Source organism: Aquarana catesbeiana, linkage group LG11 (assembly GCF_042186555.1).
Source record: "Aquarana catesbeiana isolate 2022-GZ linkage group LG11, ASM4218655v1, whole genome shotgun sequence".
NCBI lineage: Eukaryota > Metazoa > Chordata > Amphibia > Anura > Ranidae > Aquarana > Aquarana catesbeiana.
Window position 1 is genome coordinate 30,441,672 of NC_133334.1, and position 17,627 is coordinate 30,459,298.

General features: G+C 43.9%; 1 protein-coding gene across 1 annotated transcript in view; it reads right to left on the reverse strand.

Annotated features, from left to right (window-relative positions):
• The window catches only part of LOC141111935 (receptor-type tyrosine-protein phosphatase beta-like), a 337,059-nt gene that overhangs the window by 22,352 nt on the left and 297,080 nt on the right, over nt 1-17,627 (reverse strand). Inside the window, exons 38-43 of the mRNA XM_073604158.1 lie at nt 13,083-13,130; nt 11,003-11,105; nt 9,757-9,847; nt 6,300-6,373; nt 6,075-6,209; nt 4,448-4,567 (exon numbers count right to left, since the gene is read on the reverse strand). Coding sequence (XP_073460259.1) covers nt 4,448-4,567; nt 6,075-6,209; nt 6,300-6,373; nt 9,757-9,847; nt 11,003-11,105; nt 13,083-13,130 — 571 coding nt within the window. The remainder of the gene's footprint in view (nt 1-4,447; nt 4,568-6,074; nt 6,210-6,299; nt 6,374-9,756; nt 9,848-11,002; nt 11,106-13,082; nt 13,131-17,627) is intronic.

Below are 17,627 nucleotides of genomic sequence, written 5' to 3' on the forward strand. Positions count from 1 at the left end.
GCCATAATTGACTCCGGAGCGTGTAGCTGTTTTTTGGATGTCTCATTAGCCGCAAGCTTGCATGTTCCTTTGATCACGAAGAGCCAAAGTCTACGGATCCACCTTGCCGATGGGTCTCTTCCCCGCTCTGGGCCCATCACGCAGGAAACCGGACCCATCCTTACCACTACTGATACTGGCCATCAGGAATACCTCCGCTTCGATATAATTTCTTCTCCAATGTTCCCTATAATCCTGGGACTCCCATGGCTTCAAGCCCACGAACCACAGATCAACTGGAATAAGAGAGAAGTCTCTTTCTCATCTCAATACTGCTCCAGACATTGCCTTCTTCCGGCCCCAGCTTCTGTTTCTACCATTTCAACCATGTCTAACAATCTGCAACATGTACCCGAAAGCTACCTAGAATTCAGAGATGTATTTGATAAACAACAGGCAGACTGTCTACCACCTCATCGGCCTTACGACTGCCCCATAGACCTGTTGCCGGGTGCTGAAATTCCTTTTGGCCGCATCTTTCCTTTGTCCGAAACAGAATTAAAGGCTCTTAAAACGTACATTGACGAAAATCTTGAAAAAGGGTTCATTCGCCCCTCTTCATCACCGGCTGGAGCTGGTATTTTCTTTGTAGAAAAAAAAGACGGATCCCTCCGACCTTGTATCGATTACAGAGAATTAAATAAAATTACCGTCAAGAATCGGTACCCGCTTCCTCTCATCCCGGAATTATTCCAACGCTTCAGATCTGCCCGCATCTTTTCCAAACTAGACTTGCGTGGCGCCTACAATCTCATCCGGATCCAAGCAGGCGATGAATGGAAGACTGCCTTTAGATCCAGGTTTGGACACTATGAGTACCTGGTAATGCCGTTTGGACTCTGTAATGCCCCGGCCACGTTCCAACACTTAGTGAACGATATTTTTCGTGAATATCTTGATAACTTTCTAGTAGTCTACCTTGACGACATTCTCATTTTTTCAACCACCATTGAACTCCATCGGGTACATGTCAAACTGGTTCTCTCAATTCTCAGAAAACACAAATTATACCTCAAGGCAGAGAAATGTGAATTTGAAAAGACTACAGTGCAATTCTTAGGATTCATAATCTCAACTGACGGCATTGCAATGGATCCCCAGAAGGTCAAAGCAATCCAGGAATGGCCAGCTCCTGTAGACAAAAAGGGGGTACAACGCTTCTTAGGTTTCTCCAACTTCTACCGGAGATTCATTGTAGGGTTCTCTACTATCGTGGCTCCCATTACTCAACTGACACGCCAGCATAGTCGTTTTCAATGGTCTTTTGAGGCTCAGGAAGCATTTCTAAAATTGAAAGCACTATTCTCGTCCGCACCAGTCTTACGACACCCGGATCCAGCCCTGCCTTTTATTCTGGAAGTTGATGCCTCCGAGACCGCTACCGGTGCCATCCTTTCCCAGAGACAAGGGCTCAAGGCTCTATTACATCCCGTGGCTTTTGCATCCCGGAAATTAAGCATTCCCGAGAGAAACTATGATGTAGGTGACAGAGAGTTACTGGCCATTAAATTCGCCTTAGAGGAGTGGAGATATTTGCTGGAAGGGGCGTCCAATCCTATCATGATCTTTACTGACCACAAAAACCTGGAGTACCTGCGAACTGCTAAACGTCTAAGACCCAGGCAGGCCCGATGGGCTCTCTTCTTTTCCCGATTTAATTTCCACATATCTTATAGACCAGGTACAAAGAACGGAAAAGCAGACGCACTTTCAAGGATGTTCCATGAAACTTCCCAGGTAACAGAGCCAAGTACCATTTTGTCTCCGCAGAATTTCCTTCTAGTTACTCAAGGAGACCTAATGTCCGCAATCAAATCCACTTCCGTTCAATGCTCTGAACCCCAAGTATCTTCTATGGAGAAACATAATGATTTATTTTGGTCTCATGGAAAAATCTTCGTCCCGCTGGAAGCTAGGCTCCTAACTTTACAGTCCTTTCATGACCACAAGCTAGCAGGCCATTTTGGGTCACAAAAGACCATGGAATTGATCTCACGTTTCTTTTGGTGGCCAGGCTGGAGACAAGATTGCAAAGACTATGTTTCATCCTGCATCCCGTGCCAGCGCAGCAAGGGCTCAAATGCAAAGTCATGGGGCCTGCTCAAGCCCTTGTCTATCCCTGAACGCTCATGGGCGGAAATCTCCATGGACTTTATTGTGGATTTACCTCCATCGGGGGGATTCACAACTATCTTTGTCGTAATTGATCGACTCTCAAAGATGGCACACTTTCTGCCTATGGTGGGTACCCCCTCTGCCTCTGCTACTGCTAACATGTTCCTTAAAGAAATTATCAGGCTTCATGGTACCCCAGTGAGCATCACCTCTGACAGAGGAGTTCAATTTACTTCTAAATTTTGGAAGGAATTATGCAAGACCTTGGAAATAAAAATTTGCTTGACTTCTGCTTATCATCCTCAAAGTAACGGCCAGACGGAGAGGACAAATCAAACCCTGGAACAATACCTCCGATGCTTCTGTTCAGATTCCCAGGATGAATGGTCCTCTCTTCTACCCTATGCAGAATTTGCATATAACAACTCCATCCATTCCGCTACCAACCAAACACCTTTCTGGTCCAATTTTGGATTTCACCCCTCCTTTCTTCCAGTTTCCATTCCTGAAGTGTCTGTCCCTGCAGTGCAGGATCGAGTAAGCTCTATTCAGTTAAATTTTCGAAAGATCAAAGCAGCGATGCAAAAGGCTCAGGATGACTACCAAAAGTACTACAACAAGGGAAGGAAGGAGAATCCAGCCTTTAAGGTAGGCGAAGAAGTGTGGCTGTCAACTATCCATCTCAGACTGCCAATCCCCTCCCGGAAACTGGGGCCAAAATTTATAGGTCCTTTTAAAATAAAGAGGGTAATCAACCCCGTCGCTTTTGAATTAGCTCTTCCTGATGCTTACAAGGTGCACCCAGTCTTCCATGCGTCCCTCTTAAAACCTATTGCTCCCAGCCCTTTTCCTGACAGAGAAAAACCTCCACCACCTCCAGTTCTAATCAACGGAGAAGATGAATTTGAGGTAGAAAAAATTTTAAATTGCAGGAAAAATGGCAGACAGCTGCAGTATCTAATCAAATGGAAGGGTTATCCTTCTGAGGATAACTCTTGGGAACCAGCCAGGAACCTACATGCTCCTCAACTTCTCCAGGCTTTTCACCGAGAACATCCAGAATTGATGTCAACCTTGGGTGTCCAGAGGCCACCCCTCGGGGGGGGGCACTGTCAGAAGAAGCCTTCGTTCCGGTCCGGTCGTTTTTTACGTATTCCCGGCGGAACGGCGTTTCGGCGCATGCGCGTTCGCGGCTCAGCGTTACGGCGCTCACGCACGCGCACTGGCGCACACCCAACGTGATTCCCTGGGCTGCCTATAAAAGGCGCTCAGAGGGTCAAACGAATTGCTGGTTTGTCTCAGCTTCCCGTATTACCTGAACCTGTCTCCTGAACCTCTGCTTGATTACCCGTTGTGACCCGGATCTGCCTTTTGGACTTCTCTTGCCTCTCTCCTGGACCTGACCTCTGCCTGTTACTCGGATTCCCACCAATCTCCTGTGTTTGACCCTCGGCCTGTTACCTGGACTGTCTCCTGTCTCCTAGCCTGACCTCCTGCTTGTACCTGGACTCTCTTGATCTTGTCACCTTGCCTTGCAGATCCTGCAGTACCATAGTACTATCTCCTGTGTTTGACCCCCTGCCTGTACCTGCCTAAACAGTACCTGCACAGCGGCTCCTCTCTATCAAGACCTCACCAGCAAGTCACCTGCGGTCCATTGGGGAGCTTGTGCCTCTTCGTGCCGTTCACTCCCTGTCCCAACTCCAGGGGGCGGACTGCGCTTAGTCGCAAAAGCAAAACCGCTCTCGGCATCTCGGCCTCGGTGAGTACTATCTTTTCTGACACACTCCTTCTGTGTATCAGCTGCCTGGGCCCACTTGTTGAGTTGGTGGGGTCAGGGCCATTATCAGCGGCCTTGCCCCTGGTCCAGGAGACTGCAGGAGCAGGAACACACAGCAGCCAGTAGGCAGAGCAAGGGTATGACTTAGGGGGTTGTCTGCCTGAACTCGAGGAGGCAGCCAGCTGCCGATGACATCACAGAGGAAGATGGCGGTGTGGGACCCGGATGATGGTACCTGTGCAGCAGATCACAGTAGGGTAATCCTGGATTTGCTGGGCAGGTAAGCATGTGAATAAAGGAAAAGCAAGCATAAAAAGTAAGGGAGTGGGGTATTGATGACTAATAAAGAAAGTTATTTTGTTATTTTTCCAAATTTTTTTACTGAGAAGTTTAACAAACCCATGTTTTTGTGAACTATCTGAATGAACTCCACTGACACCTTCTACTTCTCACCCACTGAGACCAGAATCCTTTGCATTAAAATCAGCTCTAATTTGAACCCACTTAACTCACATTAGTTACTATGAAGTCCCTGATGGTCCAGTCTGGAAGGACAGTTTCATTGGAAGCAGCCACTGACAAGTTTCCAAACTTCCTGGAGCTCCGCGTTGGCCAATATTCTTCACATTTTACCTGGAAAACACAAACACACAGTTACCATCTTAATCATAACAAACAATAAAGAATAATTAAAGGGTATCCACATTCAAAAACAGTTTTGTAAAGTTTTGGACCGGACCAGGAAAGTGTTAAAACCTCTGCCAGTTTTTGCTGGCCCCACTCAAGAGATTTCTCTTACTTGCTGTCCTTTTGTAACAGGTCAAATCAGACTAAAAATGTAACCATTCAGTCTCATCCTGGTTCTCAGCCAAACCCGGCCGGGCATAGAAGTGCTAGTAGTCCTTCCCTATTGGTGGCCTGGCTAGGACTGGAAGTGAAGGGAAACCTCCCCAAAATAAAAACAGGACAGGGGTTCTCACCATTTCCCACTCTATCTAAAGGTAAAATAAAAAAAAAAAACATTTTTTGCCAGTTAAACTTTTAAATAGTACTCTGGTTGCGAAAGAAAAAAAAGGGAACATCTTACCAGTTAATCTCTACAGATGATAAAAGAACATCTTGTCTTGGGAAAAGGTTGTATTGCTGTTTCCTTCACTTCCTGTCCTTAATCTCCCCGATGGGGACAGCAAGAGCAACCCAACATCGATGTAGCACTCTCCTAGTTCAGAGTAGGCTGCTAGGTAAATTTAGTTAGGTCCTCTGTACCAGTGGAGCAGAGGTTGATTACTTAGGGCTGTTTAGTGTCTCACATGTTGCTGTTCTGCTACTTCCCCCTGTCTTCTAGACACTTCTAGAAGTATAGTGGGAGGGAGAGCAGGACAGGCAGCCTGAATATTCATGGAACTCAGGCCAATCCCTGGGAAGGTGTGGCCAGAAGGTGCAGGAAGGCCCATAAATATTCTGAGGCCTGGAAGCCAGGGAGCAAAGTTCCTGGGTCCAGTCCTTCAGGAGGTGACCCCTGGGGCAGAGAGAGACAGAGAGGAAGCCAGAGGAGCCTTTGAAGACATTGAGGTCCCAGCTAGGCTTTGCTGGGGGGGGGGGGGGGGCTACCAGAGAGCTGTGTCCAGAGTCTGATTGAAATCAGAAGGAAGTTGGTGGGAGTAAGCCCAACCATTCTGCACTGAGTGAGTGGAAGTGACTGTGGGGTGGCCTTACCTCCCCAAGCAAGTACAGTGCAGCCAGGAGTTGTGTAAAACAGTCAGGTGTTGTACAGTGTATCCAGAGGTTGTGCAACTCAACTTACATTTTTTGTGCAGAACAATGAGACGCTCAGCAGTCCTCAAGTTGCTCTACACTTCAGGGGTATCCCATGCTACCCATCCTTATCCAAGTTACTGTTCTAAAAAAAAACCCTTAAAGAAACCCCTAGACTGATCTTTGAGCAAAAGGAAGAATGCAAAAACTGCTGTGTGTCTGGCTGTGAGTGGGGGAAATAGGTTCAAATTACCAGCGGCCCCTGTGGGGGTAGGTCTACGCCTAATTCTATCTTGATTTCATTTTTAGGGACACCTACTGCATGATTGCAATATAAATCTCACCATTATAACTTGCTTTTTTTATTTTGTTTTTTGTTTCGTACCTTCCCAAGCTCAACACATCTCGTCAGCATAGCAATGGCTCTGACATCTTTCTCCCAAACCATGCGCCAGAAATCGTTCAAGGTTCTAGGGAGCGGACCTTGTGCTGCGATGAACTCTTTCTTCATGATGAAGCCCTGGAAAAGCAAACAGACTAGTAGTGACCGGCCCAACAGAAGTAATCCTCCAACTTTGTCAAACCTCCTGTTAGTTACTTATCTACTTACTGGGATGAAGTTTGCGTTGATGTAATCATCTGAGGAATTTCCATTAGTGGAAAGTGTAACGCGGGAAATATCATCTAACATGTGGAAAAAAAAAAGATACAAGATAATGTCTACAAAGCCAAAACATAATAGAAATTAGCCTGGCTTATTATGAAAGTGAAATTATATGGAACGTCCTGTGAGCCCCCACTAACAATAATAAACCAATAAAGCCTCTTTGAATCAGTTGCAAGCGGTAAACATGTCTCATAAACCATGTAAAAGTAATTAATGCGATTTTATTATGAAAGTGGTTGTAAACTTCAGACATGAAATAAGCATATCCCTCTGTAGTGTGTACTTGTCTCAATCCAGAGCACTAAGTGTTATTTTTGTCTGCTGCCTCCTTCCTCTGCTATCTGCATGAGTTATTTCTGACAAGTTTTCCTGACACCAAGAGAAAAATGGTTTTAGACGAGGGAGCTCCAGCACACAGCCTGTGATTGACAGCGTCAGCTCTGTTCCTGGGTTCAGGAACAGAGGCTCAGATCAGGGCTCAGAGCTCTCCTCACAGAGCTCTACAGAGTGTAACTTTATCTCCCCCGCCCCCTGCTTTTCAGAGCTGAGAGACCCTGTGTAAATTCTGCACTTTCAATGGATGTAGAGATCAGAGGGCCGCGGATAAACCGGTACAACTTATGTAGGAGGATTTGTTTAATCTCCGTGTATGACCTGAGGCCAGTCACTTCACTGGGTAAATGTAATGCCGCGTACACACGGTCGGACTTTTCAGCTACAAAAGTCCGACAGCCCGTCCGACAGACTTTCGATGGCCTTTTGGTGAACTTTCAACGGACTTTCTAACGACCGGACTTGCCTACACATGATCACACCAAAGTCCGACGGATTCGTACGTGATGACGTACGACCGGACTAAAATAAGGAAGTTGATAGCCAGTAGCCAATAGCTGCCCTAGGGTCAGTTTTTGTCCGTCGGACTAGCATACAGACGAGCGGATTTCTGGGTCCGGCGGAGTTACAACGTAAAGATTTGAAGCCTGTTCCAAATCTAAAGTCCGTCAGATTTGCGACTGGAAAAGTCTGCTGAAAGTCCGGGGAAGCCCACACACGGTCGGATTGTTTGCCGGATTTGGTCCATCAGCGTCCGTCAGACAAGTCCGGTCGAAAAGTCCGACCGTGTGTACGCGGCATAAGGGTTTACAACCACTTTAACATGTGACTGAGCAAGCAGCAAATTTGCTATACAATTATATCAGGGTGAAATTATATATTTTTAATAATTTACAGTGTTGGAGTACTGGAATCTAAATTTTATGCAAGTTCTCATTAGATAATGTCACGAGGCTGCTCTCTAGTGCCTGGTGGAGCCCAGCTGGGGTCCCTAGGATAGTCTGCTTATGTATAGTAAAAAGATGAGAGCACTAAGCCTTGGAAATAAGTCCAGGTACAGGATATGTTGGCTGTAAACTCTAATGCCCCGTACACACGATCGGACTTTCCGACAACAAATGTTGGATGTGAGGTTGTTGGTGGAAAGTCCGACCGTGTGTACGGGGCATAACTCTGACGAATAAAAAGCTGTGTCCGACCTAATTTTTTTACGCCTTGGTGCTCTGCTCAATTCTGCTCAAAGGGAGCTCCTTGATGACACCTGGCACACCACCCCTCAGAAGGCTCTTTTTAATTGTAAGTGGTCTTTGATGCATATTTACTTTTGTACACAGGAGCTGGTATAGGAAGGGATATATATGTTGCACTTTTACCTCATAAAAATATGATATAGATATGATTAATAGCTCTTGTTCTTCTTTGAATAAGATCTCTATTTACAGTCAAAGGAATTGAGGTCCTGAGGAAGCAAAGATGTGAAACGCGGCGACCTCCTGACTTAGTAGATGTAGAGATATATTGTTTAAATACCACCTTGATCATATTGATTCAAGCCAATCCATTTGGTTTTATTTGTTAATGTGTAAAGAATTTTTAAATAATTTTTGTAATAAAGATAATATTTATAATTATGTTGTAAATGTCCTTCACTGGTACCGGTAAAGTCAGATCAAACCGTTCTATTTAAATCTGAGGTCTGAGATAGGCAACATTTTCATAATCTATTAATGATGTATTAATTAGTTAATTACTATTAGCAATTATATATTATAATTATATAATTGAAACCACACACACACACACACACACACATATATATATATATATATATATATATATACATATACATATACATATATGTTTATTTATTTATTTATTTTTATTTTTAATTAATTATTATCATATATATTATATGTTATAACATTTTATCATGTTTAGAGAGCAACCACAGCAGCCTGAGTAGAGAAGCCTGTCCCCTGCCAGGATGTAGCAGAGAAGGACCCTTTCTCCCTGGGTGAAAGCAGTGGTCTCTCCGCAGACATCCAGCACACCACCTGTTGAGTCAGACCTATAGCTTCGTAATCAGCAAAGCTCATGCTTTTGATTGGAGAACTATCTGTGATTCAGCAAGAGGGTGTTGGACCTCAGCAGAGAGACGTCTGCTTTTATAGAGAGCAAGGATCCTTTTCTACAGCATGCTGGCAGGAGAGAGGCTTTTTTACAAAGGCTGAGGCTGCTATCTTGAGAACACAAACGGTTAGATTATAGTCACCTTTTGGTTTCATATGCAAAATCATGCTCACTACTGCATAGAAACCAATCAGCTTCCAGGTTTTATTGGCAAAGCTTAGTTGAACAAGCTGAGGTTAGAAGCTGATTGGCTACCATGCACAGCTGCACCAGATTCTGAGTGCTCCAGTTTTAGTAAATCTACCCCAGTGTGTTTTAGGTAGGACAAAAAATGCAAAATGTGCACTATCATTTCTGGGCTGTATTATGGGTACAACCAACAAATAATATACCCATATGTGGTATCCTGCGATCATCAGGAGCAGGATCATTTATTTTGGGTTGTTCACTGATGGTAGGTTATGGTAGTAACAAGAAATATACTGCTGAATTGAAACAAAAATGTTTTTTTTTTTTTTTTACTATTTTGGGCCAGTTTTCCTTTGATAATAAAAATATAAATCAGTAGATATCCATTACCATTCACCATTAATTAAAGCCCAATGTGTCCCGAAAAAACGAGGTATAATCCACCTTGAGATGGATACACAAAGTAGTTCTGATTATATTATGCTGTTTTACTAACACATGTCGAAGTTGCAAAATTGTGCTTAGGCATTAAGATTTGTTTTAGCCTTAGGCACGAAGGAATTAAGCTGGCCATACGTCTTACCAACAGATTGTACAGTCTCTGTGCATTCTCCTTTACATATACTAAAGGAGCCAAGTCACCAATCTGCTAAGCAAAAGCCCAAGAAAATGCATTGTTGTAGTTACAATCACTGCTTCTCCAATGGCTAACAATACAAATAAATCAATAAGTCTGCACAGTACTTACACGGCAGCACGTTGGTGTATCGGTTCTTTTCTCTGTTTTCCGGGTGATCGCCTACTGTTTTTGGTAGTCTTTTGCCGACAGTACATAATTTCTAAATATGATAACAAAGGGTAAAAAATGTAATTTGTGAAGCTTAGACAGTTTTCACCAGTACAGGTGTCCCCCATTGGAAGATTTCTCCTGACCCCTTCTTCTGGTAACAACTTTAAAAGTTTGGATTTCTCTTCACTTTCTGTCTGGGTGACAATGGACACCAGTGGAGAAGTGAATGCTAAAAATTAATCTTGTTTAGCGGCCGGATTGCGCTGGCAAAAAATTGCCAATGTAAGCACATGCAGAAGGATTGTGAGCCTCGTTATATCCTCAGTTTTTTAGGCAAACCCGATGGGACCCTCCAGTCTCCACTATTGAGCAGTGGGTGACAACAGACCTGTGTCTGTTGACACCCGCCGACATCCGATCCAATCATATCCGCTAAAAACATAGAAACATGGATCCGTTCCCCATCCGTCTGGTGAATGGGATCGCATGGCAGTCCGGTGTAAATGGATAGGTGGTCTGTTTACATCCAACTGCCCATAGAGGACAGCAGGCTGTGTCTTTGCATCAGCGGAACGGACCTGTCATCGGCCTGCTCAGCGGGGATCAGCAGTCGGACCCCCCCCCCCCCCCGCCCGCTGAGCAGGTAGACTCCTTTCGTGTGGAAGGGGCCTTAAGCTTTCGCAAAAAAAAAAAAAAAGGAAGCTGACTGGTTTATATGCAGAGCTGCACCAGATGTTTCACTCTCCAGTCTTAGTAAATTAACTCCCTGGTGTGCCTGCCAGTCCCTCTGTTTCCTATTTAAACTGACCACGCTAGGCATGAGCGCACAGCCTGGTTAGTTTTCTAGCTATGCTAGGAACTCAGTCTGCTCTCCTCCAATGATCAGACTTGTCCTGACAATCCCCCCCCCCCCCACTCCCCCTGCACAGCCATTCACTGGTAAGACCAGTGTGCTGCTTTTTCTCCTCCTCCAGCTCCAGCTCTTCTCCTTCCAATAAGCGTATCTTGATAGGTTTGTGCAAAAGTTATAGCGTCTACAAACTTTGGGATAGATTTATGTAATTTTTATATTTTTTATTTTTTTACTAGTAATGGCAGCGATGGGGCCTAGTAACACAATATATAACTGTACATGAAGTGGGTCAGAGATGCTAAAGGTGTTCTGTTAATAATGAAAAGTCCTTAAAGAATAACCACAACGTACCTCGTACTCTGAACTGAATCCCAGGTTGCAGTCAGCGCTCTGCTTCTGAAAATGTCTGGGGAAGTTTGTTGTGCTCATAGATAGAGATGCCCTAACAACGCTCCTTCAGGAAGAAAGAAAAACATTTTTTAGTAAAGAGTTTGAGCTTAAATAAAAAAATTCTACAGTGTATAACAGTGTAAATTTGCTGTCCCCTCAAAATAACTCAACACACAGCCATTAATGTCTAAACAGCTGGCAACAAAAGTGAGTACACCCCTAAGTGAAAATGTCCAAATTGGCCCCAAAGCGTCAAAATTTGTGTGGCCACCATTATTTTCCAGCACTGCCTTAACCCTCTTGGGCATGGAGTTCACCAGAGCTTCACAGGTTACCACTGGAGTCCTCTTCCCCTCCTCCATGATGACATCACAGAGCTGGTGGATGTTAGAGACCTTGCGCTCCTCCACCTTCCATTTGAGGATGTCCCACAGATGATCAATAGGGTTTAGGTCTGGAGACATACTTGGCCAGTCCATCACCTTTACCCTCAGCTTCTTTAGCAAGGCAGTGGTCGTCTTGGAGGTGTGTTTGGGGTCGTTATCATGTTGGAATACTGCCCTGCGGCCCAGTCTCCGAAGGGAGGAGATCATGCTCTGCGTCAGTATGTCACAGTACATGTTGGCATTCATGGTTCCCTCAATGTGAGGGGTGTGCTCACTTTTGTGAGATACTGTATATATATATATATATATGTTTTAAGTATGTATATACTTATACTGTATACATCTTTCAGCCTGAAATTACAATATTAATTTATTATTACATCATTTTTGTGAGGATGCATTTGGCCTTCTTTGTAAAGGAAAGTTATGTACTGTGCGTGGCTTTCTGGCTCTGTGTGTGACGTCATCTCCTGTTCATTTCATAGCCATTGTCGGGTTCCTCTGTACACACAGAAGCCAAGAAGCCGCCGTTGGAGACCGGACGAGAGTGGCTTCAGAATAGGTAAGTATAACAATCTTTTCTTCACAGGGTTAGATCGATTAGGCTTAGAATGGGGGTGGGAGTAGGTTTAGAATTAGTTAGGTTATGGGTGGAATTCCACTTTAAAGAGGAAATCAAAGCTTTTTTTTCATATATTGGAAAGGAACTTCTTAAAGGGTTTGTAAACTTAAAGACAAAAAAAAAAATCCTGGTACTGGTACCATTGTTGACATAGAGAGATTTACATTCTCTTTAAAGATTGTCTTTAAATTTTGACCTGGTTATGCTATCAGTAGGAGACTTATTTTCTTAGGATGACCACAATGATGGAATTCCACTTTGGTTGTATTTGAAGGCCCTAAATTGACAGGTTCTATTGCTAGCCCATACCTTCAGCTACTCCCCTACGTGGTGCTCCCCCAAGTGGTTCATTGACCCTCTGGAGCCATCGAATATACCTGGTACTTCCAAGTATAGGAAACATGTGACCTTCTCTCCTTCCTCTCAGACTCAACAGGCTTGAACACTGTCACATGGCTTAGGGCAAAGGGTTATAAACCCTGTGTAAGCTCCAACACACACGGGAAAGGTAACAGTGGGTGGTGGTGTGGGCTTTCGAGAGAACCCTTTAACATTCAAACCCAAAGAGTCCACCACTTTCTTTTTTTTTTTAAATGTCCTTGTCTTCTCCTCTTCTCTTACTTCATTGTTTCTTCTCCCGCTCCTCCTATCCCCTAGCATTTTCCCAAGATGGCCACCTCAAGGTTTGTCTCAGCACAAGCTTCCTTTAAGGTACCCACAGACAAGATGTGGTTAGGGATATCCAACAACACTTATGAAATTCAATTGTTTAATAAATATGCATGCTCACCCTGGCCAGGCATGTATGTCTATGCCCTGTTTAAGCACCCGTGGTGCCATCCCAAGAAACTGACAACTCCACTTAGACGATCCTGCCTGTTACCACCAGTACAGGGCAGGAGAAAGACGTAGACATGTGATGGTTTCTCAACCGCTATCAGTTGGATCATGTGACTGACAATCATGTCACGAGTATCTTTTTATTACCTGAATGAAATGCAATCAATGAAATAAGCACAAGAAGCAAACTTACTGAACGTTTGAGAAGGAAATGCCATTCTCTTTCGGTTTGCCTTTATTCCTGTAATAGAATAAACAGATACAATTTATTTATACCGAAACTCTCTAGTAAGGAAAATGCAAGTTCATGTACCCAGATACCACAGTTGCCTATATTCCAAAGATGGTAAAGGAAAAAGTTTTACAAAGTTTAGCAGGGTCAGTTTACAATGTCTGCAGACAACAAAGATGAACCAGATCTCTTTGACACTAGTGATGAGCAAACTCTTCAATTAAAAATTGGTGCATTTTGCCAAAATGTCACCATTTCAGTCAAATTAAAGTGGTTGTAAACCCTTACATTCACCCAGTGAAGTGACTGGACTCAGGTGATACACAGAGATAAGACAAACCATACGTTTTACCTGTTTATCTACAACCATCTTTCCCCTGCATCCATTCAAAGTGTAGAATTTACACAGGACCTCTGAAAAGCAGGGGGAGGGGAGCTGAAGTTACACTCAGTGAGGAGAGCTCTGAGAGCTGATTGGAGAGAAGAGACACACTCCCCTTCACACTGCTCACAGGAACAGAGCTGAGGCTGTCAATCACAGGCGGTGTGCTGGAGATCCCTCCCCTGTCACCATTTATCCCTTGGTGTCAGGAAGACTTGTCAGAAGTGACTCATGCTGATAGCAGAGTAAGGAGGCAGCAGATAGAAATGACACTTAGTGATCTGGATTTAGACAAGTACACACTATAGAGGGGTATGCTTTGTTCATATTCCAAGTCTGAGGTTTACAGTGACTTTAAAGTAAATAGGGAAGGCAGAATTAAGTTTTTTTTTGTGTTTTTTGGGATGGATTGAGCTTTAAATGTCTCCTGAAGGTAACAGAAGCTCATTTTAACTACCTTGTTAGCCCCGTTATATTATGCTTTTGCAGAGGAAAAAAAATAAACAGGTAAAATAAAAAATGAAGGTGATAGTACACAAATACTAATCAGGTACAAACAAAAGACATTTTATATATATATATATATATATATATATATATATATATATATATATGATAACACAATAAAATCCACTAAACTACACAAAAAAAAAAAAAATATTTTTTTTTCCGTTTATTAATTATTTTAAAGCAAATTTCACTTAGCTCAATGTACTATGCAGAACAGCAAAGTAGGACGTTCCTTTTGTATTTAATGCCAACTTTAAATTTCCTATGTTAGTCTCCCCTCTAGTGGTCAGTTGCTATGCTGCATCGTTTTTTGAATACACCCCTTACCTAGTCTGAAGTGGACAAAATGTAATATTTTTTTTATTTTGTACTATGTTCATCGAGTGTCAGACTTTTAAGTATTATTACATCTCAGGCCCCTTTCACACTGGGGCGGGAGCGGCGTCGGCAGTAAAACGGCGCTATTTTTGGCGCTGCTTTACAGTCATCTTAGCAGCGGTATTCAGTCGCTAGCGGCGGTTTTACCTCCCTGCTAGTGGCCGAGAAAGGGTTAAAAACACTGTAGCAGCACTTTGCCAGCGGTATAGCCGCGCTGCCCATTGATTTCAATGGCCAGGAGCGGTGTATACATCGCTCCAAATATGCTGCTAGCAGGACTTTTTTACCGTCCTGCCAGCGCACCACTCCAGTGTGAAAGCCCTCGGGGCTTTCACATTGGAGACACAGCAGCGGCTCTTTCAGGGCGCTTTGCAGGCGCTATTTTTAGCGCTGTGGTGCCTGCAAACTGCCCCAGTGTGAAAGGGGTCTCACACAGACCACAGCAATCCTCCTGACTATGGGGTTGCGGTAGTAAAACTGGAGAGGGCAAAATCTAGTGCAGCTCTGCATAGAATCAATCAGCTTCCAGATTTTTTTTTTTTTTTTTTTTTTGAAAAGAACAAGTTTATTTCAAATAGTAATTCGTACAAGTATGGTACAAAGAGTACAGAGTTATAAATGAAAAAGAAAAAACCACACATAAGACTGGCAGGATTTAACATTTCCCATCATCAGGTAACTCTTATAGACAGCCTACTGAAATGTACAAGCAATCCCTTCATCACATTATCTTTGTGTTAAAGTATGCAATTAACAAATGCCTTCCCAGGGGCCATAGCATTAATACCCAGAGTATCGTCTTCTAGCTCATTAAATGATATGGCTTGGTAACGTTAGAGATTGTGTGGACCGTAGCCATTAATTATTCCGTGCATGTGTTAGTATTGTTAAGCCACCTATCCCAGACCTTGTGGTATTTGGAGGGACACCCCCTATGTCTATAAAGGACTTTCTTATATGGTAATGATGCATTTATTTCTCCGATCCATTCTTGAATGGTAGGAGAAGCAGTCCTCATCCACCTTCTAGCGACTAGTTTTCTGGCGCAGAATAAAGTTTCGCCAAGGAAGGAAGTTAGATACTTGTCCATGTCAGCATCTGGGAATAGCCCCAGTAGACATGGCCTAGGGTTAAAGGGGTTGTAAAGTTATTTTTTTTTTTTTTTTTAAATAACAAACATGTTATACTTACCTTCACTGTGCAGCTCGTTCTGCACAGAGTGGCCCCGAACCTGGTCTTCTGGGGTCCCTCGGCGGCTGTTTCAGCTCCTCCCCGCAAGCATTTACCACCTTAATGCGAGCTCCCTCGCACGGTGGTGAGTGCTTGCGGGCGCGCTCCCGTGATACAGCCGGCGGCTATAGCCGCTCGCTGTATCACTCGGCCCCGCCCCCCGGCGCGCCGCGTCATCGGATGTGATTGACAGCAGCGCGAGCCAATGGCTGCGCTGCTTTCAATCCATCCACTGCAGCCAATCAGCGACCAGGCTGAGCTGCAATGAAGCTGACGAGGACGAGGAGCGAAGATTCGAGGCGTCAGGTAAGTAAAACGGGGGGGCTGGGGGCGGCGGTACTGTCAAAAGTTTTTTCACCTTAATGCATAGAATGCATTAAGGTGAAAAAATTTTTATCTTTACAACCCCTTTAAGCGAAATTGGGGAGCCCATATGATCATGTAAGAATTTTATGATTTGTGCCCAGTAATTTTGAATGTCTGGGCATGACCATAGTAGATGGAAGAATGAACACGGACTACTCGAGCATCTCGGGCAGTTCGGGTTCTGACTTGAAGAGAATTTGGCTATTCTGGATGGTGTGAGGTAGGACTTGTGGATTATGTACAACTGAGTCAGGCGCTCGGATATTTTAGGGGATGTTTTTTTTTGACGTTTTCTAATATTTCGTCCCAGTCAGAGATTTCTATGGGGCCCACATCATCTTCCCATCGAATTCTGGCTGTGTCTGTGATTCTTGCTATCGATCTTGTGCGCAGTATAGTGTAAAAAGAAGATATTAATTTGTCTGGGTTCGACCCTGTAACCACATCCACTAGCGGAATCATTTGTGTGTTAGGGAATCCATTTACAAATTGAGTTTGGAGTGCATGCCTCAACTGCACATAGTTAAAAAACATGTGGGAAGGAAGATCAAACTCCTCTTGGAGAGTCTGAAAGTGTCTTACACCGAAAGGTGTAATTACTTGGAAAAGGAACAGTAATCAGCTTCCAGATTTTATTGTCAAAGCTTAATTGAACAAGCTGAAGTTAGAAAGCTAAATGGCTACCATACACATTTACACCAGATTCTGAGTGTTCTAGTTTTAGTAAATGAACCCCAGTGTCATTTCCGTTTGCTGCCTCACTTCTCTGCTAACTGTATGAGTCCCTTCTGCCAAGTTTTCCTGACACCAAGAGTAAAATGGTGACAGTGGAGGGCACAAATCAGCTCTACTTCTCTCTCCAGGAGGATGGTGTCATCTGTTTAGGCATCATCCGGGGTCAGACACAAATCAGCCTCTCATCTTGTACCTTGTTACAATGCTGAAGTCTAGGCAAAGTCACTGCAATGGCACTCAAGCCTGACTTTTAAATGATAAAAGTTATTGATGCTGTGACATGTCAGCAATGTATTGACATATACTGGTTGAATTACTCAAATGCCCACTTTAAAAAGGTACCTTCCAGTCACCACTGCAAATTATGCTTTGAGGTGCATACAAGGATCATAGCTTGGTAAAATGGAAATTTAGTCATAAATCGACAGTCTCTGACCCTCTCACACGTAGTATGTCCGCATTCTCTGACCCCCCCCGCCCCCCCCAAAAAAAAAACAAAAACACTCCACTTTTGAGCACGGCCACCCGCCGACTGCTTTGTAAGCCGAGTGACATTTCTTAAATAGGTAAGGGGCAGGGCCAGGCCCATCTTTAATATTGATTGGACCCTGGGCAAACATTTTTTTGGGCCCCCCAAGACATGTCAAGTTTCACAGGCAGTGTCACCTATCAAACTTGCCCATTGAAGTCACAATCGCCCCAACCACAAGCCAAACACAGTATCTCCTCCTGAATGCCTGCAAACTGCCTCTGCAAAGCGATCCACCGTGGATCACCTTATAGAGGGGCAGAAGGGACTGCAGTACATGTGAAATGGCCATTTTAAGCCACAAAGGTCTTAATCTGACACTCATATACTCCATTTATTTTTTTGGACATACAGTATAGCTTTTCTACTACAGTAT